The sequence below is a fragment of the Mesoplodon densirostris genome, chromosome 19 (genome assembly GCF_025265405.1).
Source record: "Mesoplodon densirostris isolate mMesDen1 chromosome 19, mMesDen1 primary haplotype, whole genome shotgun sequence".
NCBI classification, from domain to species: domain Eukaryota; kingdom Metazoa; phylum Chordata; class Mammalia; order Artiodactyla; family Ziphiidae; genus Mesoplodon; species Mesoplodon densirostris.
In genome coordinates this window covers 15,038,400-15,065,899 of record NC_082679.1, presented here as the reverse complement: position 1 = coordinate 15,065,899, position 27,500 = coordinate 15,038,400, and the positions used below count along the sequence as shown (strand labels likewise).

Here is a 27,500-nt window from a genome sequence, read left to right as displayed (position 1 = left end):
CAACTCTGCTTGCTTGTGGTCTATTTCAATTAAATGTGTGTGTGCATGCACACACACTACCACTCTATTAGACTGTCAGATTTTTCTTGGAATTCCATATGTTCTTTTCATACTCTAGATTAGACCTAAAACTGATTCCTACCTTATCCCCGACTGCCTCAATTCCTGTTTCTCTGCATACTCGATGGGTTAGACCAGCAAAAATCACAAGGCTGACTTCAATGGTCAGTTTGGATATGTGCCTTAGTATCCCTAATAATGGTGAGACCTTTATGAGCAAGGGACACCTTCGATGGTGCACATGGTTCATGAGAAAATAGCTAGAACTGATAGGGATCTTCATTACTTGGTCTCATCCTGCTCAACAGTTTTTCAACTGTGGTTCCAGGAAGGAAGTGCTAGTTAGATCCCACAGTATTTATCAGGACTCTTCCTGCTGGTAGGAGCAAAGCTCCATCTAAATTACCTTCTCAATTAGGTTATTTGAAACTCAAGTCACTTCAAGGAAAAGAATAGTGGAATTTTCTCTGTAAAGGTGACAATTACTCTAGTAATAGGCCAGTCTCTTGTCTCTTAAATATTACCTCTGCATCTTTTTTGTTGCCTTTTGTATTTTGGCCTTTGTTGATCACTTAACTTTTTCCAGTATTCACCTTTAAAATCTCATTCCAAAAGTTAACTGGCCATTTATCCCAGAGAAAAATGGAAAACATCCTAAGATTAGGAAAAAGGCAAGGATGTCTTCTCTCACCAGCGTATCTGGAAGGCCCAGCCAGTGAAATAAGACCAGAAAAGTAAATAGAAGGCATACAGATTGGAAAGAACAGCAGCAACAAAAACAAAATTGTCTCTATTTTCAGATGACGTTGTTTTCTATATAAAGAATGGAAAGGAATCTACAAAACAAAAATATCCCTCTCCTGCCAATGAAACAGTTAAGTTTATATCTAACAATATATGTACAGGAGTTGAAAACCAGAAGACACTGATGAAAAAAATCAAAGATCTAAATAAGTGAAGAGACATATTGTGCTCATGGATTGGAAGTCTCAACACAGTAAAAATTTCAATTTTCTCCCATGTAATATAAAGGTGTACTACAATTCTTATCAAAATCTAAGCAGCATTTTTGAAAAAAAAGGTGGATCTAAAGTTATAATGAAAAGCAAAGGAATTAGGATAAAGCAGTTTTGAAAAAGAAGGATAAAGGGAGAAGAATCACTATTTAGCTACAGTAATCAAGACAGTGTGGTGTTGGTAGGATGACAGATTACATAAATCAATGGAACAGAAAAGAGTTCAGAAATAGACTCACATGAGTAGGCCACCTGATCTTTTACAAAAGTGCAAAACAATTGAACAGACAAAGGATAATCTTTTTCAACAAATAGTGTTGGAACAATTAGACATCATAGGGAAAAAAAAAGAACCTTGACCTAAATCCTATACCTTATACAAATTAACTTAAAATATATCATAGACTAGGTAATATCCACATTAAACTTAAAAACAAAAAACGAATATTTTAATAATGCAAATATTTTACAAATGGTTTATATACAGGATATAACACTAAAAATAAAAAGTTAATTACCCATTAGGGCCACACCCAGTGGCCGTGAGGTAATTTTGCCTCTGCTTCACCAAAAGGGTAGTATCAAGCAGGATGAACTTCCATGGTGGCCCAAAAGCACTGAGGTTGAACTAGGTGGTTCCAAGCAGTGCTGCTCAATAATCAGCTTCTCACCCTCCTCAGTGTTATCAGGGCCCAAGGGGGAGCTGAACTTTCATCCCCACTTAAGAAACTCTAGCAACAAAGATGGTGCTAGCCAACACCCTTTCCCCACTTTCATCTTCCCCATCTGTTCTAGCTGGGCTGAATGGAGAGCTTAACTTCCACCCCCATCCACTGAAAACGAGGCGGGTGGTCGTGTTCCACTTTTGCTGGGGTGGAGTCTGTGGGGCCTAGTAGGGTGCTGAACACCTACCCCAACCTGGACTTCTAAGCTACACCTAAATAGAGTAACTGCCTGCATAAAGGAAGGATCTAGAGTCTAACAACACAACACCCAAAATGTCCAGAATAGAACTGAAAATCATTCATTGTATCAAAAAACAGGAAAATCTCAAACTGAATGAAAAAAAAGACAATCAAGAGACATCAACACCAAGATAATTTAATCTGACAAGAAATTTAAAACAGCAATCATAGAAATGCTTCAATGAACAAATTATGTACACATTTGAAACAAATAAAAAAATAGAAAATCTTAGTAAAGAAAGGGAGAATATAAAAAACAAAATGGAATTTTTTGGGGGGGCTCTATTGGGTCTTTGTTGCTGCACGTGGGCTTTCTCTAGTTGCAGCGAGCAGGGGCTACTCTTCATTGTGGTGTGTAAGCTTCTCATTGTGGTGGCTTGTTGTGGTGCATGGGCTCTAGGGCACACAGGCTTCAGTAGTTGTGGTGCACATGGGCTCAGTAGTTCGGGCTCGTGGGCTCTAGAGTGCAGGCTCAGTAGTTGTGGTGCACAGGCTTAGTTGCTCTGTGGCATGTGGGATCTTCCCAGACCAGGGATCGAACCTGTGTCCCCTGCATTGGCAGGTGGATTCTTAACCACTGCGCCACCAGGGAAGTCCCCAAATTGGAATAATTTTAACTGAAAAATACAGTAGCCAAAGTAAAAGACTCAATGGATGTGCTCAAGAGCAGAATGGAGGGGAGAGAGGAAAGTATCAGTGAACTTATAGAACAAGAGAAATTACCCAATATGAACAACAGAGAGGGAAAATATGCTGAATCCTAGAAGGAAAGGGGAAAGTCAGGCTGAAAAGGCATTCAAATAAATGGCAGAAAATTCCTCAATTTTGGCAATAAACATAAGCCTACAGATTCAAGAAACTGAGCAAACCCCAAACAGAATAAACCCAGCCAAGACACATCATAATCAAAATTCAGAAAACTAAAAACAAGAAAAAAAATGAAAGCAGCATGAGTAATGATACATTACCTGCAGAGGAACAATGATTTAAATGACAGATTTCTGATCAGAAAACGGCCAGAAGTAAGTAGCACATTTTTCAAGTGCTGAAAGAACTGTCAATCCAGAACTCTATACCAGCAAAAAATATTCTTCATGAATGAGGGTGAAATGAAGACATGCTCAGATGAAGGAAAACTAAGAATCTGTCAGGAGATCTATTCTAAGGAAGTTCTTCAAGCAGAAGAGAAATGAAGGAAATGTGGAATATCAGGAGTGAGGAAAGAACATAAAGTAAAAATATGGGTACATTTAATAGATTATCTTTCTCCCATTGAGTTTCCAAAATTATGTTAGATGGTTGAATCAAAAATGGCTACATTATCTCATGTAGTTCTTAAGGTATAAAGAGGAAATATTTAAGATAACTATGCAGTAAAGTGGGGTAAATTAAAGGAGCTCAGTTGAGATAAGGTTTTGAACTGGTTCAATGTTAACAAAAGTAGACTGTGATGAGTTACATATGTATAATGTAATACCTAGGGCAACTACTAAAATATTATACAAAGAAATGTACTTAAGAACTCTATAGATAAGTCAAAGTAGAATTCTAAAAAAATGCTCAAATAACCCACAGCAAGACATGAAAAGTGAAACAAAGGAACAAAAAAAAAAAACAGAACAAAACAACAAATAAAGTGGCAGAGAATGTTCGTAGCAGATTTGTAATAACCCCAAATTGGAAACAACTCAAATGTCTTTCAATGGCTGAATGTTTAGAGAAACCATGGTATATCGATACTATAAAAAACTACTCAGAAATTACCCAAAAAAGAACAAATTATTGTACCTGCAACAAGTGGAATTGATCTCAGGAGAATTATGTTGAGTGAAAAAAGCCAATCTTAAAAGGTTATATAGTGATTACATTTATAGAGCACTCCTATATGAAGAAATTATGGAGAATAGATTACTGGTTGGAAGGGATTAGGAGTGGGGAACAGGGGGAGGAAAGAAGGATGCTTGTGACTACAGAGGGATAGAACAAGGGATCTTTGTGGTGTTTCAAGTTCTATATCTTGATTGTGGTGGTAGTTACACAAATTTACACTAGATAAAATGGTATAGAACTAGAGATACACATACAGAAGTGCATGTAAAATCAGTGAAATCTGATAAGGCCTGTGAATCACACTAGTGTCAAATGTGATATATAACTATAATTACATAAAACATTACCATTAGGGGAAAGTGGATATAGGGTACACAGAGTACTCTAGGTTATTATGTCTTCAACTTCTATAAATCTGTAATTATTTCTAAATAAAAACATTTTTTGAAAGTCCCAGTAGAAAAAACAGGCAAAATACGTGAATGGGCTATTCACAGAAAAGGAAATGAGTTCTATAAATATTTGAAAGGCCTGAATATAAAACAGCTGTGGTATAGGAAGAAGTGAACTTTCACATACACTGAGCTCTTACCTGACACATAAAAATCACCAGCATTTGAATTCCCATGTAAGGATCTAGAAACCAAAGAAAGATTTGTTGAAATACATTGAAACTACTTCTGCTCTGATACAGGTAACTATCCTTAGCTTGATATTTTACATTAACATTTTACAGTATGCATGAATGGTCTTTCTCCCTCAGTTCGAACCAACCCAAATGCAGGTGATTTTTTTTCCAAATGGAGAGTCAGTTACCCCAACAACTGAATATTTCTTTTGTTTCTTCACTGCTTTCAAATAGGGAAGAACTTGTGTTTAAAATAAAAATGAAAAATTTTTAAATTGGTCTCAAACAAAGGCTATTGTATACTTCTGATGTGTATCCTAATTAACATTATGAGGAGAGGGTAAGCAAAATATTATCTTAATTCAGGTTTGGTTTGTGTATTATTAAAGATATTTTCTATAAATGTTAGTATCTGATCAAAAATAAGAATCCATTTTAAAATTGTTTCTACAGGTCCAGGTATTCTCTATCCATTTGATTTTTTAAAAAATAAATGTATTTATTTTTTTGGCTGTGTTGGGTCTTCGTTGCTGCATGCGGGCTTTCTCTAGTTGTGGTGAGCAGGGGCTACTTTTTGTTGCGGTGCACGGGCTTCTCATTGAGGTGGCTTCTCTTGTTGCGGAGCACAGGCTCTAGATACATGGGCTTCAGTAGTTGTGGCGCACAGGCTTAGTTGCTCCATGGCATGTGGGATCTTCCCAGATCAGGGATCGAACCCATGTCCCCTGTATTGGCAGGCAGATTCTTAGCCACTGCACCACCAGGGAAGTCCCTATCCATTTGATTCTTATTTTAGAGAAACAATAAATACAGGCAAGAGAGAATAAAAAAACAAAACCCACAACATAATTTTGACAACCAGATTTGTTACTACTGTCATATTTGCTTTCATTCTTTTATTAAAGAAATATTACAGATAAATATAACAAGTGCCTTCACTTCCTAAAAGGCAACCAATGTCATATATGTATCCATGATCAATACACAGTACTGTTCTTTGCATTGTTTTATTAAATTTATAGAAATGTTATACCATGTTTCATTGTACATTTTGCTTTTTTCTGTCAATATTATGTGATCTATCCATGTAATGATATATCAAATTTGTATCTTTAAATATTGTGTTCTATCATACAAATAATCACATTGTATCAATCTATTCCTCTACTAATGGAAATGTATGGTCTTTTCAATTTAGAGTAATACAAACCATAATGCAGTGAGCATAAAGAGATGCATGAACACATGCATCTCTGTGCATATATGTGGGTGCCTCTGAAGCCAATACACCAAAGTAGAATTGAATGTTCCATATTTATGTGTTTTTAAAGAAATCCTGTTACTCTAAAGTAGTAACTATAGTCTATTTTTTCATTACATAGAATTTTGCTTTTTATATTCTAGTCTTCAATCTGGGTTTTAGTTTTGTATATGGTATAAAGAACTAACATTTTTTGTTCATATGAATCTTCCATTTATTGACTAGGCCATCCTTTTTCCAATGATTTCAATAGCACTATAATACACAAAATTCCCATGTCTTTCCTCCAGTCTTCAATTTGTTTCCACTGATTTATTTACTCATAAAGAACACACTGTTTAAATGCTACAAGCTTTGAATAAATATGCAATGATATCTAGTAGTCTATCTTCTCTTTTTTCACGTTTGTTTCAGCTATTTGTGGCCCTTTATATTCCCATATAAAATATTGAATCAGTTCATGAAATTCTTAAAATATAACTAACTGGTAAAAACTTTGAGTGGAAGTACTTTAAACTTAGTGATTTGTGAGAAAATTTATGTATTTTTTTACCATGTCAAGTCTTTTCAGAAAATGTTATTTTTCTCAAAATTTCAAGTGTGACCTTTTGTGACCTTCAAAATGTTTTATAACTTTATATATTTGTGTCTTGTAATTCATTATTGTTTATTCTCAGATATTTTATATCAAGATATTTTCTAATTAACTATTCTAGTATGAGAGGTTATTTTAAGAGTTTTTTTTTCTCCAATCTTCTTTTTCTTGGTTAAGAGATTGGCTAGGAGCTCAAGTATCATGCTGACATGCTGATGAAAATATCTTATTTCAGGTTTTAAAGAGAATGCTGGATAAATATTATCATTAGATAAGATGTCTGCTGAAGATTTTTGACGATCAGCTTTCTCATTATACAATTTGTCACCTTGGTAAGAACTGTGTCACAAATGTGACTTCTTCAAACGGCTTTCCCACATTCAAGTTTTCTGCTCTGGATCCAATAGTGTAATGTGCAAGGAGGTGCTAACTCCTTCCGAAGGCTTTTCCATATTCACAAGATTCATAGAGTTTCTATTCCTAATGAGTATGAATTCTCTGGTGTCTAACAAGGTGTGACTTTTGGCTGAAAGCCTTACCACACTCATTACAATGATAAGGCTTCTCACCTGTATGTTTTCTCATATGAAGTGTAAGAGATGAGATTTGAGAAAAGGCTTTTCCACATTTACTACAGTCGAAGGGTTTCTCACCTGTATGACCTCGTATATGTATAGTAAGGGAGGAACTTTGGGAGAAGGCTTTTCCACATTTATTACATTCATAAGGTTTCTCACCTGTATGACCTCTCATATGTACAATAAGGGAAGTTCTTTGAGAGAAAGCTTTTCCACATTCATTACATACATAGGGTTTCTCACCTGTATGACTTCTCATATGTAAATTAAGCAATGAGCACTGAGAGAAAGCTTTCCCACACTTATCACATTCATAAGGCTTTTCCCCTGTGTGACTTCTCAGATGAAGAGTAAGGGAAGCAATTTGAGAGAAGGCTTTACCACATTCATTACAATCGTAAGGTTTCTCTCCAGTGTGAACTTTCTGATGTGTAATAAAGTTTTGCTTTTGGCTGAAGGCTTTACCACATTCATTACATTCATAGGGTTTCTCTCCAGAATGAATTTTTTCATGAGCAATGAGATTTGATTTCTGGCTAAAGGCTTTGCCACATTCCTTACATATATATGGTTTTTCTCCAGTGTGAATTCTCTGGTGTCTAACAAGATTTGACATCTGAATGAAAGCTTTCCCACATTCATTACATTCATAAGGTTTCTCTCTAGTATGAATCTTCTGGTGTGTAATGAAGTTCTTTTTGTGGCTGAAGGCTTTTCTACATTCCTTACATTCATAAGGTTTCTCACCAGTATGACTCCTCATATGTACAGTAAGGGCTGAGCTTTGAGAGAAGGATTTTCCACATTCATTACATTCATAAGGTTTCTCACCTGTATGAATTCTCACATGTATAATAAGCATGGAAAACTGAGAGAAGGCTTTTCCACATTTATCACATTTATAAGGTTTCTCTCCTGTATGACTTCTCATATGAAGAGCAAGAGATGCTATTCGAGGGAAGGCTTTACCACATTCATTACATGCATAAGGTTTCTCCCCAGTATGAACTTTCTGATGTGCAATGAGGCTTTGCTTCTGGCTGAATGCTTTTCCACACTCATTACATTCATAAGGTTTCTCTCCAGTATGAATTTTTTCATGATCAATGAGATTTGATTTCTGGCTGAAGGATTTCCCACACTCCTTACATGCATAGGGTTTCTCTCCAGTATGGATTCTCTGATGTCTAATGAGATTTGACATTTTAATGAAAGCTTTCCCGCATTCATTACATTCATAAGACTGCTCCCTACTGTGGATTTTATGATGTTTAATGAGTTTTTCCTTTTGGCTGAAGGCTTTTCTACATTTTTTACATTCATAGGGTTTCTCTCCAGTATGAATTCTCAGGTGTCTGATGAGGTCCAAAGTTTGATCAAAACCTTTTCCACAATGATTACACTTAAAGGGGGTTACTACAAGATGGTATAAGCTATTGCCAAGTGATTTCATAGGTTCATTATATTCACAAAGTTCTTTTCTTATAAGGATTCTCTCATTATTATAATAGTTGAAATTATTATGTTCTAAACACTTTCCAAATAAGTCGTATTTATAGAGATTGTGACTGGAAGGAAAAAAGTCTGAGTTTGGAGAAAATGCATTTGCAAATTTCTTATGACATTCATTCACTTTTTCTTCAGTCAGTTTTTTTGTGAATTTATCTTCAAGTTGTGTCAAAAGTCTGTCCTGGATTTTCTGATGCTCATCCATCCCCCATATTTCTCCTACAACAAATTTCAAATAAATATCACTTGTAAATTTTTCCAATATTATATCAAAAAAATTTTTTTAAATATACTAGTATGGGATTGATTCTTAGCTTATATAGCCTAGTGTCCTACTAAGCAAATTCCAGGTACATATATCTCCTATTTCCTAAGCTTTAGGAAATTCCAGGAAAGGAAATATGAGTAAAGACAGATATTTATGAATACGAATAGCTTTGACTGCTTTTAAATGGGATCTGAAAAAAAAGGTAAACTGTTGGATAAATAAGAGGGAGAATTCAGAATGTACAAATAAAGTAAGAAGAAATAGTGATAGAGAAAAAGACAAAAACAGGAAGCTAAAAAATCATAAAAGTACTTTACAGGACTCCATTTAAATAAACTTTTATAAACTGTTTGACATAATTTTCTGGAAAATATAAATTACCAAAACTGACTCTATAAGATGTAGAAAACAAATACCAATTTCCACAAAATAAACAGAAAAATATGAAAAGAAATACCCCAAAACAAAATAAATAGAAAAGGCCCAGAGATATTATCATGGGAATTTAAACAAACATCTAAGGGACAGCTGTCATGCTGTACAAAATATTATGAAAGAAAAAAGAATTCCCATTTTTTTGTGTGTGAGACATAGTATTAACACCAACACCTGATAAAGATGACAACCAAAAAAGCACACTATACACCAATTTCATTTTTGAATATCAATGCAAAAACTCTACATATCAAAATGACCCAGAAGAAAAAAAATGGGACCCAAAAGCACATTAAATACAAGACATATATATGTTGTTTTTTTCCAGGAATATAAGTATGTTTCAATATTAGAAAATCTATTACTATAGTAAATACATTAATAGGTCAAAAGTGAAAAATCAAGTAATCGTCCCAAAGATATTAAAAAGATGATAAAATTCAACACCTATTTTCCATAAAAATCACTTTATAAAATGGGAACAGACAGACACTTATTTAACTTGAGAAAAAGCACAGTACAACTTAAACCCTGGCACTGTTCTTAATGGGAAAAATCCCAAAGCATTTACATTAAAGTCAGGAATAAGAAAAAGATAAGTACTATCACAACTATTATTACAGTACAGGGTAGTGTATTAAATAAGAGAAAGAAATGAGGTATAAAAACTTGGAAAGGAAAGGTAAAGTTAACATTATTTGTCAATACTAAAATTGTTAACTTGCAAAATCAATTCACCTGAAAAATTATAAAATGTAAAAAATTAAATTCACGGGCCTCCCTGGTGGCGCAGTGGTTAAGAGTCCGCCTGCCGATGCAGGGGATACGGGTTCGTGCCCCGGTCTGGGAGGATCCCATATGCTGCGGAGCGGCTGGGCCCGTGAGCCATGGCCGCTGGGCCTGCGCATCCGGAGCCTGTGCTCCGCAACGGGAGAGGCCACAACAGTGAGAGGCCCGCATACCGCAAAAAGAAAAAAAAAAAAAAAAAAATTAAATTCACTATATATAGTAAATTAATATTCAGTTTCAGTAACCTTCATATATACGAACAACTATTTAGAAAATATAACAAAAGACTACACTTACAATGACTACAAAAATATGAAAAATCTGGGAATAAATTTAATAAGAAATGTCTAAAAATTATAAGAAAACTTTAAAATGCACACACAGATTTGAACAAATGAAAGTGTTAGAGGTTGAATTGTGTGTTCCCCCTTTAAAATATATGTTTAAGCCCTAACCCCCAGTACCTCAGAACATGAAGTTATTTGAAAATAAGGCCATTGCAGATGTAGTTAGTTAAGATGAGGTCATACTGGAGTAAGGTAAGCCCCTAATCTAATATGACTGGTGTTCTTATAAAAAGAATGCCACATGAAGAGACAGAACACAGGGAGAACACTATGTGAAGATAAAGACACAAATTGGAGTTATGCTGCCACAAGCCAAAGAATGTCTGGGGATACCAGAAGCTGAAAGACACAAGGAATCTTCTCCTGTAGGTTTCAGAAGGAACATTGCCCTACTTACACCTTGATTGTGTATTTCTAGACTCTACTTCGTTATGGCAGCTCTAGGAAACTAAGACAAAAGGTATATCACATTCCTGAAAAGAATATTCGATAGCAAAAATGGTAATTATTTGCAAGTTAACCTATCAACTTAAAGTGGCTTCAATAAAAATGTTTGAAAATGCAAGTAAATAATAGCTCAAGGGAAAATGATACTAGGGGTTGCCAGCAGAGAGGAAGACATGGGTAAGAGAAGAAAAATTACTTTTCAATATATATCCTATTGTACTTTTAAAACTTTGTACTACAAGTATGTATAATACAAGTATGTATTATATATTTTAAAAAGTGAATAAATAAAATTGTTCTGAACAATACAGTAATTAATAAAATGAGAACAAACAATAGGAAGGTAAAAATTGGATAAAAGAATCAGAATAGGGACTTCCCTGGTGGTCCAATGGGTAAGACTCCACGCTCCCAATGCTGGGGGCCTGGGTTCGATCCCTGGTTGGGGAACTAGATCCTGCATGCATGTCACAATTAAGAGTTTGCATGTCACAACTAAGAAGTCTGTATGCTGCAACTAAGAGTCCAAATGCTGCAACAAAGATCCTGCATGCCACAACTAAGACCCAGTGCAGCCAAAGTAAATAAATAAATAAATATTTTAAAAAAGAAGAATTGGAATATAAAACTGGAAGAGCCTGTGTAGCATGACTGAAAGGGAAAACAAAGAATGGAAAATTATGCTTAAATATGGCCTCATAAATACATGAATTTATCTCAGATCCTACACAAAACCACACTAAAATGAGACAAGGAAAGAAAAAGATATAAACTAACAAAGACAAAGACCACTCTTCCACCCTAGAGAAGATGGGAGATTACTCTCTTGAGAAATATAAGCAGAAAGGCTCTAGAGTCAAGGACACCAGGCAGAGAAATTCAGAGATAAGGAAGTGGCTCAAACGTAGAATAAATGAAAGTCTACATACCCAAAGGTGAGACATTCAGTCCCCAGTGGCTGCTTAGCTCTAAGATAGGAAAATGGAGATTTTTCTCCCTCTCTGCCAGACTGAGAATAAAGTAAAGGAAAAATTCTTGTGAAACCATAATGCAGGTAAAGTTAGAGATGTGGTTGCAGATTATAAATGTAGAAAAGAAGGCAGAATACTAAGCTTAAGCTATTGAGTCCCCTCAGTTCAGGGAAACAGAAAAGCTCAATTAAGCAAAAGGTGTTGAGGGAGAAGGTAAGATCAGGTCTTTAAGGTACTATCCAAGCAGAAGTGTAAAAGAGTTCCAAGGGCAAGATCAAAATATCAAATGTGACAGAAAAGACTCCATGTTTTAAGATGGTGTAATGAAAAAGTATCTGATCTCTTTTCCTCTATACAAACAGGAATGAAAAGTCATTGATTCTTCAATGATCCTAGGTGGTGGCTGTAACCCCAATTATAATAAATGAGTTAGCGTTGACAAATACAGTGAAGGGTGGAATAGGGAAAAAGGATTCTAAGAGAAGACAGCTCTTCATGCTGATCTTGGGCACAGCAAGCAGCTGACATTGTCAAAATGGATATCACACCTTGAAGAGCGGAATTAATTAACCCATGATTACAACATGGAAATTTGGGAGTAGAGACTGATTACAGGAGACTTGACATCCCAAGGTATGTCAAGGAAGCCAGGACTGAACGAGGAAACACTGTGAAATACTGTCTTTTTAGGAAGCAGTCTGTTAGGGTGAGAGTGTAAGATTCAGAGTTATGAGAAGACTTGCAGCTGCAGTTCCTTTTTGGATAAGAAGAAATAAAACCTAAATATATTCACACAACCATGTAGAATAAAAGGCTTTAGTATGAAGAACAGATGCATTCCTATACATCAAGAGTTGGCAAACTTTTTCTTAAAGGTCAGATAGTAAATATTTTAGGCTTCATGGGTCATATAGTCTTTGACACAACTATTCAACTTTGCCTCTGCAATGTGAAAGTATTAATAGTCAAGATGTAGATGAGTCATTGTGGCTATATTCCAGTAAAAGTTTATTTACAGAAACAAGTGGCTGGCCTACAGGTCATAGTTTGCAGATTCCTGCTCTAGATCAGAGAACTTTCCTTCTTTCCCTAACAATATCCTTCTTTAAAAATCAGGTCAAGGAGGAACTATCCTCACTCATAAATGAGAAGGTACTGGAATCAGATCTCTAGAAAAGTATAAGAGAAAAAAGAAAAGAAAAGTGAGATAAAGAAAGCAGACAAAAAATTCAAGCTAAAACAACTGACACATAGTAAATGAAAATCTTGATTAAATGTATTGCCATGAATGAAAAACCTTAATGAAAATACCAACTATAAATGAGCTCAAAATAGAAATATAAATGCATGAGGAAGAAACAATGAGAAAACAAAAAGGGCTAAAAAAATTAACTAGCAGAACCCAGAAAGAAAGAAAAGAGAAAAATAAAAACATCCAAAATAATGAACACCATGCAAGTGGGGGGAAAAAAGAGAGACAGATAGGCTACATAAAGACTTTTAGGGACTCCCCTGGTGGTCTAGTGGTTAAGACTTCGCCTTCCAGTGCAGGGGGTGTGGGTTTGATCCCTGGTCAGGGAGCTAAGATCCCTCATGCCTCAGGGCCAAAAAACCAAAAAACATAAAACAGAAGCAATACTGTAACAAATTCAATAAAGACTTTAAAAATGGTCATCAAAAAAAAACTTAAAAAAAATTTAAAGACTTTAAGTATTGAAATTACAGTAGGGTAACCTCATATTGCAAAATAAGATAGTGGATAAAGCAGAAATTTGAAGCATCATTGGGCTTATAGGAAGTAGCATAAATCTCCAAGAACACTGCAATCCTCTCCAACAACCATGCCTGAGCACCATACACACAAAAAATGAACAAAATAAAAACAAGTATTAGCCAAAACCAGAGAGAGAGCAGACCTGAAAGCAACCTGCAAGACAGATCTGTCTTGAGTACCTATGCAAAGCCTTGTTAACTAAAGTATAAGGCTCTTGGGCCATCAATAAAGAAGAGAAGCTCAACTAAGATTCCTACAAAAAGCCAGGACCTTCAAAGAATGTTCAACTGATCCTCACTTGGTAACGTCTCTTGGCACCCACCAGAAGCACATGCAAATCATCTTCAGAGGAAAGCAACCCTAATTTAGGACAACAGAATTAGCACAAATTAAGATTTTAAAAATTTAAATTTAGAATCAGCAATCATCAAGTATGTGAAGAACCAAAATACACTGAGTCCTCAAAAACAAGATATTTAAACCTGAGAACTTAAAATACTGGAACTGTCAGATACCGAATACAAAAGAGCTATGTACAGTATTTTTAAAGAAGCAAAAGATAAAAACACAAAGCTGAAGAAGCCACAGAAATTACTAGGAAGAATCAGAAAGATGTGAGAAGAGAAAAACACAGCAAAAACAAAAAACAAAAAGAAGAGGAATTTAAAAAAATACAAAATACTACTACTAAAATTTTTTTCAAAGGTGGATGAGTTAAAAAGATGAATAAACATGATTGAAGAGAGAATTAGCAAACTGGAAGATATATCTGAAGTAATTACTGAGAAGGCAACACAGAGATACAAAGGAAGAAAATAGCAAAGGAAATTTAAAAATATGGAGAAAAAAAGGTCTAGCATCTATCTAATATGAGTCTCAGTGGTAGAGTGTTAAGGCAATGAATGAGAGCCAATATTTGATGATGCTAGCTGAGAATGTTGCAGTATTTACAGAAGACATAAATAAGAAGACAACACTATGAATAATTTTATACAAACAGATTTGAAAACACAGATGAAACAAATTGTTAAATATAACAGATGGCCCTGGAACATCAATATATGGTAACCTTCTTAAAATACAGAGGAAATTTAAATATTTATGACAATTACTTTGTTCAACTCTGTGAAAATTAATTTGAAAACCAGGATTAAAATGGATATCTTTCTGGAAAATTACAGCCTATTATCAAAAACTATTGCCAAGAGAGACAAAAACACCTATATAGAACAGTTATAAAAGGAACAATGGAGAAAAGCTGTCAAAGAAACTTCCCTCAAAAATCTGCAAGGTCCAAATAGTTCAACAGGTAAGATAAATAAAAATTTTATGGGAGTTTTATGCCAATGCTATATAAATGTTCTAGAATGTGAAGAAAAGCTTCTAAATTTTATTTACGAAACCAGTGTAACATTGACTTCAAAGCTTGACAGAGTTAGGATATTTAAATTCATAGCAAAAATGTAAGTATGATTCATTATTAAGAAATATGTAAATAATATTCACCCATACACACAAAAGGAAAAAGAATCATATGATAAATCTCCTGTAAGAAGAGATTGTTATTTTAACTATGTGAACTTTAATGGCGGCAAAAAGTACTTTAAAGAGCAATGAGTGACCGGAAAAAAATACTAGAAAAACAAGAGAAACGGCTAATCACCTTAATATGTTAAGAATTCATATAAGTTAAGAACTCAACAGAAAAAAAGGGACATAAAACACAAACTTCATAAAAAAGAAATATAGATAGATTTTAAACATATGAAAAGATGCTTGCCTTCATTTATAATAAAGGAAATGCAAATTCAAACTATAGTAAGTTATTTTTCACTTATCAAACTGGCAAAGATTTAAGGAATGCTAATAGACTAAGTTGCAGAAATTGTCAGTAGAAGTATAAATTGTTATCTCCTTGAAGAGCAAAAAAAGACATCACAATATCTTTCAAATTAAAAATATATGTATGTATATGTATATATGTGTATGCATTATACATATGTATACACATGTATCACAAACACACAAGCACATGCGTATATACATGACAAATGTAGCAGAAAATGGGAGATAACAGAAAAGCAGCACTGACTTTAAAACTTTTATTGAAGTAAAAGGGTTGTAGCCATTACTGAAGTATGAGAGCAAAAGCTAAATTACAGTGGGAAGTGTGACTACGGGTACAAAATATGATGCTAAAGCATTTACAATGGAAGGAAAAACAGAAAATAGTAAAGGACTCTAAATGTCAACAAGTTTATTTAAACAACTTCAATTCTGTAAATATCTGAACATAAAAGGAAAGAAGCCTATGTAAAATGGTGGGCAGAAAGACTAGAATGATTACCAAAGCAAAGTTGGGAATGAATTAGGAAATGTTGCTGTCTAGCACACAGGTAAGAAAGCTAACTGGTCTTTTAGGTTCTGAGGAAAGAAATTAAGAATATTATCTAGAAATGACATCTTACATATATAAAAATTTCACACCAATTGTCACTACAAAGTTCTATGGCCTTAAAAAAATAACTTTGAAGAACATTTAAGATGGATCAAAAACTTACAGATTAACAATTAAAGGGCCCTGGCCCCTCCTCACCTGTATGGCTCCTTCCCACTAACCTGGACAATGTCTCTTTGACACTTCTTCCTCCACCACCCATGGTTCTTCTTGCTCCAACTTGAAAATCACATCAGGTTTGGTGAATGGACATCCTGTCAAAGGGAAGTGACATAAGATTTGGGCATAAATACTAGGAACAATCATTCAAGAACTGAGGCTGGCCCAGGGAAACCAGGCTTTCTGAAGGACAATAAAACTATGTTTTCTAGGGATACTGCCCCTTGAAACATAACCAAGGATGACATTTTGCTTTGAAAGCTGCAGCATGCACATGAATGTGAGCAAAGGCACCTAAAGGCCAAACTCAGGCTAACATTTAAATGTTCCACACATTTCAGAAACACTGGGGGAAAAAAAGGTAATTTACTCCCAGAGTTTGAGTTATATAGGAAACTACTCTTACCCACAGTGATTAAGTTGTTATAGTTTTCTAGCATCACATTCCGGTACAGGTTCCTTTGAGCAGGATCCAACTGCTGCCACTCTTCCTCAGTGAAGTCAATAGCCACATCTTTGAATGTCACTGTTTCCTGTAACAACATATTCCCACTCAATCTGGAGTCATCCATCTTAGATGTAGTGGACAAAACATTGAAACTTGTTCTGATAGTACACAAAGATAAGAGATTATAAAATAAATTTTACCTGTTTTTGTTATTGTCTGAAAGAAAAATATCATTTTAGCAACATCCTGTCAGTTTATGTTCATTCATTGACTTAGCAAGCGCACATCTTTAATAACTACTGTGAGTTAAAGAGATCTTGGGTACTAATTTATACTGAGTGTAAAAACTGGGGGAATACAAAACTTTACTCAAGTTCATTGGTCTGGGAACTCACTAGATCCCTGTGATTCGTTGGTACATGAAAAAATGAAAATAGGATTTGGATGGAAGCAGAAATGGGGAGAGAATGACTTTGAAGTATAGTAGGAACATCCAAACAGAGATATTCATTGATTTAGCAGTTGCACATATTGTTCATGAGATCAGAAGAAATCTAAATCGAAAATGAGGATTTATTGTTCATAAGCCTATAACAGGTGTCTGCAGCCATGAAAACTGGATATATTTTTGTTCAGAGTTCACATATACTGAAAAAAGAGTGCCACAAATAGAATCTTACAAACACCAACAGATATAGAAAAAAGATTAGTTAATGAAGTTTTTTTTAAATGGTCTGAACTTGAATTACAACCAGAACTGTGAGAAAACAGTACCAAGAAAGATTAAAGTATCAGAAATGAGGGACTGGTAACAAATTTATTCAAAGAAGTGTGATTTGAACATAGAAATCAAATGCACTTTTTCTAGTTAAAAACCAAAATGCCCCGAAAATATAAACATAAGAAAAAAAATCTTCAACAGCACTGGAACAAAGGTAGCTGTCCATATTTCCTATACTTTGAGGAATTTCTATGAGAGATGGGGTAAGATAAAAGGAAATCACCAGGAGCTAACTCATAAAAAATGTTTCTGATAATTTATTTCTAGGTCCTAAAAGGACCCTATGACCATGAACATCCACTAAAGTTGAGAGTATGCTGTGGGAATAATGGAAACTCCTCTTTTGGAGCCCTTTTCTGCTGAAGATCAAGGACTTGTAAACAATCAGGCTTAAGAAACCAAAAGCGGGCTTCCCTGGAGGCGCAGTGGTTGAGAATCTGCCTGCCAATGCAGGGGACACGGGTTCGAACCCTGGTCTGGGAAGATGCCATATGCCACGGAGCAACTAGGCCCGTGAGCCACAACTACTGAGCCTGCGCTTCTGGAGCCTGTGCCCTGCAACAAGAGAGGCCGCGACAGTGAAAGGCCCACGCACCGCGATGAAGAGTGGCCCCTGCTTGCCCCAACTAGAGAGAGCCCTTGCACGGAAACAAAGACCCAACACAGCCAAAAATAATGAATAAATAAATAAATAAATAAAGCAGTTTCTTTAAAAAAAAGTTGTTTATAACATTCCCATATTATTCCCTTAAAAAAAAAAAAACCAAAAGCAATCATGGCAAAATAAGACATCCCTCTGCAGTGGCCCCACGGCAAAAACAGTAATTTGGCATCCATCCATGGACAAAAGTGCCTTTGTGGGAACTGTGGGGTCCAGCACCATATCCTAAGGGACTCAGAAGGAGTCTTGCCTACCCACACGTTAAGTTATAAGCATAGAGACCTCAGTCCTGGCTATAGACCCTGAGAGGCATGTGAACTGACTCTAGCCTCTCTTGGCCATGGTCCAGGAGCCCCCAGAAAATGACTGTCTTAGATAAGCACCCAATAGAAGACAGAGCTTTTGTGAAAGTACACGTCTCCAGCCAAGAAGTTCCAGTACATCAGTGGAGCAAAAAATACAAGTTTGGACTCATCAGAGAGGGTAAGAGTAGCAGTTTGACTTTACCTACTTCACCCCTGCACCAAGGCAACACAGCTTAGGGCCAAGAGAAATCTTGGCCCATGATTTCATTCATGAAGGAAATAAGAATGTGTGAGTACCCTGCTTTCCCAGCTATGTGGGATGGTGCCAAAGAGTGTCATTTTTCTCTCATCACATCCAAAGTACTGAACTGTGAGCTGTGTCACTGAAAAGTCTGAGAGAGCATCAGATAACGTCAGAGGATGTTACAGAGAAGTGGATCTTACTAACTGTGCTAAGGACACCATCAAGAAGAGAAAAAGAGAGGAGTCAAATAAATAAAATAAAAACTGAAAGAGGAGACATTATGACTGACATCACAGATACAATGACCATGAGAGACTGCTACGAACAATTATATGGTAACAAAGTGGATAACCTAGAAGAAACATAGAAACATACAACCTACCAAGACTGAATCATGAAGAAATAAAAAATCAGAACAGACCAATAATGAATAAGGAGTTGAATCAGTAATCAAAATCTTTCAATAGAGAAAACCCTCCCCTCCCACCAAAAAAAGAAAAGCCGAGGACTAGATGGCTTCCCTGGTGAATTCTACCAATTTAAAGATGAACAGATGCCAGTCTTTCTCATACTTTCCAAAAAATAGAACTGGAGGGAACACTCCCAAACTCATTTTACAAGGCCAACATTACCCTGATACCAAAGGCAGATAAGGACACTACAAGAAAAACTATAGGCAAATATCTCTAATGAATATAGATGCAGAATTTTTCAACAAAATACAGGCATACTAAATTCAACAGCATGTTAAAAGGATCATACACCACAATCAAGAAGGATTCATTCCTGAGATGCAAGGATAGTTCAACATATGCAAATCAATACATGTGATACATCACTTTAATAGAATGAAAGACAAAAATTATATGATCATTTCAATAGATGCAGAAAAAGCGCTTGACAAAATACAACATCCTTTTGTGATAAAAACTCTCAACAAACTGAGTATAGAAGGAACATACCTTAGTATAAACAAGGACATATATGATAAGCCAACAACAATATCATATCCAATGGTAAAAGGTTGAAAGCTTTTCATTTAAGATCAGAACAAGACAAAGGTACCCACTCTCACCAGACTTATTCATTATAGTATGGGTAATCCTAACCAGAGTAATCAGGCAAGGAAAAAAAATACATCCAAATAGGAAAGAAAGAAGAAAACTGTCTTCTTTTTTTTTGCAGATGATATCTTATATATAGAAAATCCTAAAATCACCACCAAAAAAACTGTTAAGAACTGGGGCTTCCCTGGTGGCGCAGTGGTTGAGAGTCCGCCTGCCGATGCAGGGGACACGGATTCGTGCCCCGGTCCAGGAGGATCCCACATGCCGCAGAGCAGCTGGGCCCGTGAGCCATGGCTGCTGGGCCTGTGCGTCCGGAGCCTGTGCTCCGCAGTGGGAGAGGCCACAACAGTGAGAGGCCTGCATACCGAAAAAAAAAAACAAAACTGTAAGAACTAATCAACGAATTCAGTAAAGTTGCAGGACACAAAATCAACAGACAGAAATCAGCTGTATTTGTATACACTAAAAACAAAATATCTGAAAAAGAAATAAAACAATCCCATTCACAATAGTATCAAAAACAACAAAAATACTTAGTAATAAACTTAACCAAGGAGGAGAAAGCTCTAGACACTGAAAAATATAAGATTTTGATGAAGGAAACTGAAGAGGACACAAATAAATGGAAAGATATCCCATGTTCATGGATCACAAGAATTAATATTGTTAAAATGTCCATACTACCCAAAGCCATCAATAGACTCAATGCAATCACTATCAAAATTCCCAGACTTTTTTCACAGAAACAGGAAAAAGTGATCTTTTTATGGAAAAACCAGAATGAACTTTTTGGCCAACCCAATACAGTTTGTATGGAGCCACAGAAGACCCCAAATAGCCAGAGCAATCTTGTGAAAGAACAAAGCTGGAAGCATCACATTTCCTGATTTCAAACTATAGGACAAAGCTATAGTAATCAAAATAGTGTGGTATCTGCATAAAAATAGACACATGGACCCATGTATAAGAAATGAGAGTCTAGAAATAACCCCCTTGTATCAGTCAACTAATACTTGACAAGGGAGTCAAGAATATTCAATATGGGGAAAGGATAGTCTCTTCAATAAATGGTGTTGGGAAAACTGGGTAATCACATGCAGAATAATAAAACTGGACACATCTTACACCACTAAAATTAACTCAAAATGGTTAAAGATTTAAAATTAGACCAGAAACAGTAAAACTCCTAGAAGAAATCATAAGGATAAAGCTTTTTTTTTTTTTTTTGCGGTATGCGGGCCTCTCACTGTTGTGGCCTCTAACCACTGCGCCACCAGGGAGGCCCAGGATAAAGCTCTTGATATTGGTCTTGGCAATAATTTTTTAAATATGACATGAAAAGCATGAGCAATATAAGCAAAAATCAATAAGTGAGGCTACATCAAACTAAAAAAGCTTCTGCACAGCAAAAGGAACAATCAACAAAATAAAAAGGTGATCTATGGAACAGAAGAAAATATTTGCAAATCATATATTTGATAAGGGGTTAACATCCAAAATAAAGAACTCATACAACTCAATAGCAAAAAAACCCAACTTGAGTAAAATTGGGCAGAGGAACTGAATAGACATTTTTCCAAAGAAGATATACAATTAGCCAACGGGTACATGAAAAAACGCTTGACATCACTAATCACCACGGAAATTCAAATCAACACCACAATGAGGTGTCACCTCACACCTGTTATAATGGCTATCATCAAAAAGACAAGAGATCAAATGTGTTGGAAAGGATGTGGAGAAAAGGGAACCCTTGTTCACTGTTGATGGGAATGTAAATTGATACAGCCACCATAGAAAACAGCACAGTACAGAAGTTCCTTAAAAAGCTTAAAAATAGAATTACCACATAATCCAATAATCCCATTTCCAGGTATATGTCCAAAGGAAATGAGAACAGGAGTTTGAAGACATATATACACTCCCATGTTCACTGCAACATTATTAACAGTAACCAAAATATGGAAACAATCTAAGTGTCTGTCTGCAGATGAATATATACAGAAGATGTGATATATACGTATGCAATGGAATATTATTCTGCCATGAGAAAGATGGAATCCTGCAATTTGAAACTCCATGGATAGACCTTTAGGGCATTATTCTAAGTGAAGTAAGTCAGATGAAGAAAGACAATTACTCTATGATATCCCTTATATGTAGAATCTTGAAAATTCGAAATTATAGAAATAGAGAACAGAATGGTGCTTGCCCAGGGCTAGGAGGTGGGGGTGATGGGAAGATGCTGGTCAACAGGTATAAACTTCCATTTATAAGATGAATAATTTCTGGGGATCTAATGTACAGCGTGGTGACTATGGTTAACAATACAGTATTATATACTGGAAACTTGCTAGAGAGTAGATCCTAAATGTTCTCACCCTAAAAAAGAAATAATTATGTGAGGTGATGGAGGTTTTAACCAACTACTGTGAAAATAATTTTGCAGTATATAAGTGTATCAATTCAACACATTGTACACCTTAAACACAATGTTACATGTCAATTATATCTCAATAAAGCTAGAAAAGAAAATTTTTAAAGAAATGTAAAAAGAAAAGAAAAAAAGAAACCAAAGGCAAAGTGTCAGGGTAAAAAAACACTGAAAGGACTTCCCTGGTGGGACAGTGGTTAAGAATCTGCTTGCCAATGCAGGGGACATGGGTTTGAGCCCTGGTCTGGGAAGATTCCACATGCCACGGAGCAACTAAGCCCGTGTGCCACAACTACTGACCCTGCACTCTAGAGCCCACGAGCCACAACTACTGAAGCCCGCGCACCTAGAGCCCATGCTCTGCAACAAGAGAGGCCACAACAATGAGAAGCCTGCACACCACAATGAAGAGTAGCCCCCACTCACCACAACTAGAGAAAGCACAGCAACGAAGACCCAATGCAGCCAAAAATAAATATATAAATAAATTTATTTTTAAAAAAACACTGAAATGCACGGGATAGTTGGGACTTCCCCTTAAGTGGGATAAAGACCAAAATAAGCTCAGAAAAAGTACCTGGTGAGGAATTACAGCTGAGGAGAAAACAATGCAGAAAGCTAGTCCTACTATAATGGTTTCATTAATCACATGAAAGGATAAGAGCACATAAGATGAATTCTTGCTGAGAGTGCCTCAGCCTCAGATTTCTCCTCAGGGAGTTGTATTTTCCTAAGTTGGATCAATAAAATAATTAATAAATTACAAAACCAACACCATAGATTTTGCAAGAAAATTGTAATTGCTCAAGAGTGACAGAATCCAAAAAGAAATCATTAAAATAAACTTGATGAAAATACTTTAAAAAAAATTTAGTAAATATGAAGCATAATCTTAATATGAGAAATCTAGAACTTATATACATAAATCCCCATAATTAAAAATTGATATTTTAAGTATAAATACTGAGTTAGGCAAATAAGTTTAATGAAGAAAAATAAATTTAAAAAACATACAAAATTAGGAATAAATACTGAAACAAACTGAACTTCAGTGAAATTAATAATTTAAAAAGAAATATGAAACCAAGACTGATCTCAAAATGAAAAAAAGAAAAGAAAAGAAATCCAGAACAGTTGATACTGTAGCACAGACTTTTACTCTTCTATCCCAATATTTATTTCCCCCCATTTCCAAATTTTTGGCTGGGCATATGGCCTCCTGTGCCATTATCATTCTTATTATCATTCTTCATCTCCTTTGAAGCTAGGTATTTTTATATAAGGTTCTGGACAATAAGATGAAAGGAATATTATGTGCAACTACTGGTAAGTGAGCTTAAAGGGAAGAGGTATACATTTTCTTCCCAGCTTCCTCCTTCCTATAGACTGTTAAGTAACTATGATGGCTAGGGCAAATATAGTCATTTGGGATAATGAGGTAAAAGCCAAGTATTAGAGGATAATGAGGTAGACAAATGAAATAGAGGAATCCTGGTTCTCTCTGCCTTAGAGATACAGGACCAGCCCTGATTTGTTGGTACCTGAATTCCTACAGAGACTAATAAAATTCTGTCCTGTTTAAGCAACTGTTATGTAAGATTTCTGTTACAGTCAATAATACTAGGTAAATCTATTAAGACAGATAAATGCTTATGGTAGAAAGAGAACATTTCAAAATGCTATCTTTGTGGCAGCCATAGAAATATGCTCCCAGATCCCCTTCAAGAGAACCAGCTGTGAGATGCATAATTGGTGAACAACCTCCAGTCACTCTATCTTTAGTTCTACTACTGTGTTCATGATGAGACCATGCTATTCTCAAGCCACCACTGGCTATTTTTCCAGCCAAAGGCTAAGCACAGTGAGGGTATTAGGGACTGGACCATACTACCTGACATGGGACTCCTCTAATGGGAAAATTTTGGTCAGCAACTCCCCACTGGCCTGGATAAGACTTTCTCACAGCTGCATGAAGGTCTGAGATGGCAAAATAAAGAATCAGCAAGCTTAAAGATCAAGAGATCAATAGAAACTATACAATCTGAAGATGAGGGGAAAAAAAGAGTGAAGAAAAATGAACACAGACTAGGAGAAATTTGAGACAGAAATAAGTATATCCACATACACATAATATGAGTACCAGAAGGAGAGGAAAGACAGAAGACTACTCAAAGAAGTACTGGCTGAAAACTTCCTAAATTTGATTTTTAAAAAAACACTAATATACATATCCAAGACACTCAATGAACCCTAAGCAGGATAAACACAAAGAGATACAAACACATCGTACTCAAAATGCTGAAAGTAACAATACAGAGAAAACCTTAAAAGCTGCAAGAGGAAAAGAATCCTTTATCTACAAGGCAGCCACAATAAAATTGACACCTGACTTCTCATTAGAAACAATGAAGGTCAAGGCAATGGGACCGCAATATTTCAAGTACTGAAAGAAAAAACACTATCAGTGAATAATCCTATAACTAGCAAAGTTACCTTCAAAAATTATTATACTAAGTGAAAGAAGCCAGACACAAAAGTCATATATTTTACCATTCTATTTATATAAAATATCTGGAATAGATAAATACAGAGACTGAAGGCAGAGTGGTGGTTGCCAGGGGCTGGGGGAGAGGGGAAGGGGGGAGTAAATGCTTAATGGGTATGAGGTTTTATTTTGGGGTCATGAAAATGTTTTGTAACTAGATAGAGAGGGTGGCTGTACAACATTGTGAAGGTACTAAATACCACTGAATTGTTCGCTTCAAAATTATTAATTTTATGTAAATTTCACCTAAAAAAGATGAAATATATTCCCAGAGAATTCATTGCTAGCAGACTGGCCTAACAAGAAATAATAAAGGAAAAAAAAGAAATAATAAAGGAAGTTCCTGAGGCTGAAGGGAAGTGACAACAATCATTAATTCAAATCCTCATGAAAAAATGAAGAGTTCAAGTAAAGCACTAAGCAGAATACAGAACAAACAGCAGGCTTGTCAATTTAATTTTATTGTCCTAGGCACTCTGTTCTATGTTTCTGGAGATGTGAACATTTGCAGATGAAACTTAATATGGCAACAAAGAACAAAATGATGTGATATTCTTGCGCTACGGGTTAACTTTTTTGCTTCTGGATGGATGTGCTTTGTCATCAGAAATATCTTCAGACCTCCCATGGCCTTATTTATACTGCCTTGGGCCTCTCACTGGCACTCATAGATTCCAAACGTGTAACCAGTATACTAGTTTTGAAATGCTTTTTAATGTATGTTTCCTTATTCTTCATAACCTTTCTCTATTTTAGTTTTACTGAAAAAAGAAAGACAGAGGGGAAGATGACTGGGGGAAACCCTTTCCTCCTCCTTGGAGGCCTGGGATAGAGAAGAAAGGCCATGGAGGTAGGCAGTTAAATGTGTGCTCAGAACTTCCCACACTCCAGGGCATTAAGGTGAAGTAAGAAATGTAGTGAATTAAGAGGGCAAAGTGTCATTGTCAAATTTGGGGAACTTTAAGTAGCCTTTGTGTCCCATGTAGCATATATCCTGAGTAGAGAGTGATAGGACCCTTGCAGAAGGCAAGATGACCCCACATGGAAGCCAGGGATTCTTTGGAGGTTATGACAGAGACTCAGAGTCCATGGATACAACAAGATCCAAGGGAGGAAAGTTGAAAGGAGGGGGCCCTTGGACCATGACTGAGCTGAAAAACATACCACAAATTCATCAGCTACAGAATGCCCAGAAAAAGAAGCCAGCTAAACTAGATTCAGTGGATACCAGTCAGCACACACCCATGGAGAATCACAGAGGACCCTCTTCCTCCCAAAGCTATGAAGATTTTCTTCTATATCTCAGATACCACCTTAAGAGAGGACAGGGCTTTAGAGGGGAATCTGAATAATTGAATAATTATTCAAAGAAACAGACTAAGTTTTGAATCAGACTGCATCAAAACTAGCTTTTCTTTTCATGCTACTGATCAGAACTCATAAGAGATATGCGAACAAATTTTTAAAATAAAGAAACTATATTTTTAACATACATATCAGTGTAGTATGAGTAATTCTGTGACTCATACATATGAAGTCATTGAATAAAGTTAAGGGACAAAGAAATATGGACTATATGTTGATGTGAGGAGGTAAATGGCTTTCCTACAACGTTCAAATTCTCTAAAGAATTTACAGTCACAAAATTTACTTTAATAGAACAGTATTGGCCTTGGGCAAAATTCATCTTCATAGTTTAAGACATCGTGTCCAAAACAGCATTCACTGAGGATGTGTGATAGGTACAGAACTCCTGCTAAATAAAACAGGCTTGCCAACTTATATCTTGGCTTCTTCACCTTACCTTCTAACAGCAGACTCAAGAAAATCTGCTTTCAATAAAGTTCTGGTATCTGTTGGTATACCTTAGTATAAATTAAATTAATGTATTAAATATCCAGAAAAAATATTCAAGTGGCTCTCCCAACCAGGTTACAGGATTAGTTTAACATTCAAAAACTGATGACTTTAAAGGAGGAGGATCGAGATGGTGGAGGAGGACATGGAGCTCACCTCCCGCCATAAAGACATCAAAAATATATCTACACACGGAACAATTCTCACAGAAAACCATCAGGAAGCTGATAGAAGGACTCCTATACCTAACCAAAGCTTCAAGAAAGATCTCCACAAAACTGGGTAGGATGGGGGAAGAAAAGGCATCAGGTTGGGACCTGCACCCCTGGGAGGGATCTGTAAGGAAGACAAGGTCCACACAGGCAGACCCTCGCCCTGGGGAATGATCAGGTTGACTCACAATCTGGGCTTCCCAGTTCTGGGGTCTTACATGGAGGAGACCAGCCCCCTTGCCTAATGGGATCTGCTGAGACAGAAGAAGGGCTAGAGAAACCTAGATCCTACTCATGAGGTGTGCTAGAGAAGCCTAGACCCTACTCATGAGGTGTGTGCATATGCTGGCTTGCTAACAATCAGGATGAAGAAAAGGTTACACCGGCAGCAGCCACCTCACTGCACTTCCTAATCCTAAACAGTAAACGCCCCAGCCCTGCTCCCTCCACACCATAGCCTGGTTCGAGATCAGGGCAAAGATTTGTTTAGCTCCACAGAGACAGACAGGGGGCACCAGGGGTGTAATCTGGATGGAGCCATGGAGCCACTGTCAGCGTGCACACGGGAGGGTGGGTCTAGCCAGGGGAGACACCGTCAGCACGCACATCAGGCAGCAGGTCTAGCTGGGCAGACATTGTCAGCACATCGTGTAGTGCCACACGAATGCATAGTGGCTAAGCGCTGAATCTCAGGCAGGTAGGTCCTGGGAGAGGGCTTGATCTAGCTATGCAGAGACAGCCCAGATGGCCTGGGGTGTGATCTGGAGGGAGCCACAGAGCTTCACTGTCAGCTTGCGCACAGTGGTAGTGGCAGCTCTAGCAGTGGCGACTTTTGTCAATGTGTGCACAGGGGCAG

The 27,500-nt window shown here is 36.3% G+C and overlaps 1 protein-coding gene across 1 annotated transcript in view; it reads right to left on the bottom strand.

Moving 5' to 3' along the window:
• Positions 1 to 5,433: 5,433 nt before the first annotated feature.
• The window catches only part of LOC132480558 (zinc finger protein 569), a 61,290-nt gene continuing 39,223 nt past the window's right edge, over positions 5,434 to 27,500 (bottom strand). The window contains exons 4-6 of the mRNA XM_060084816.1: positions 16,497 to 16,623; positions 16,093 to 16,185; positions 5,434 to 8,661 (exon numbers count right to left, since the gene is read on the bottom strand). Of these exons, the coding sequence (XP_059940799.1) occupies positions 6,836 to 8,661; positions 16,093 to 16,185; positions 16,497 to 16,623 (2,046 nt within the window). The 3' untranslated portion in view covers positions 5,434 to 6,835. The remainder of the gene's footprint in view (positions 8,662 to 16,092; positions 16,186 to 16,496; positions 16,624 to 27,500) is intronic.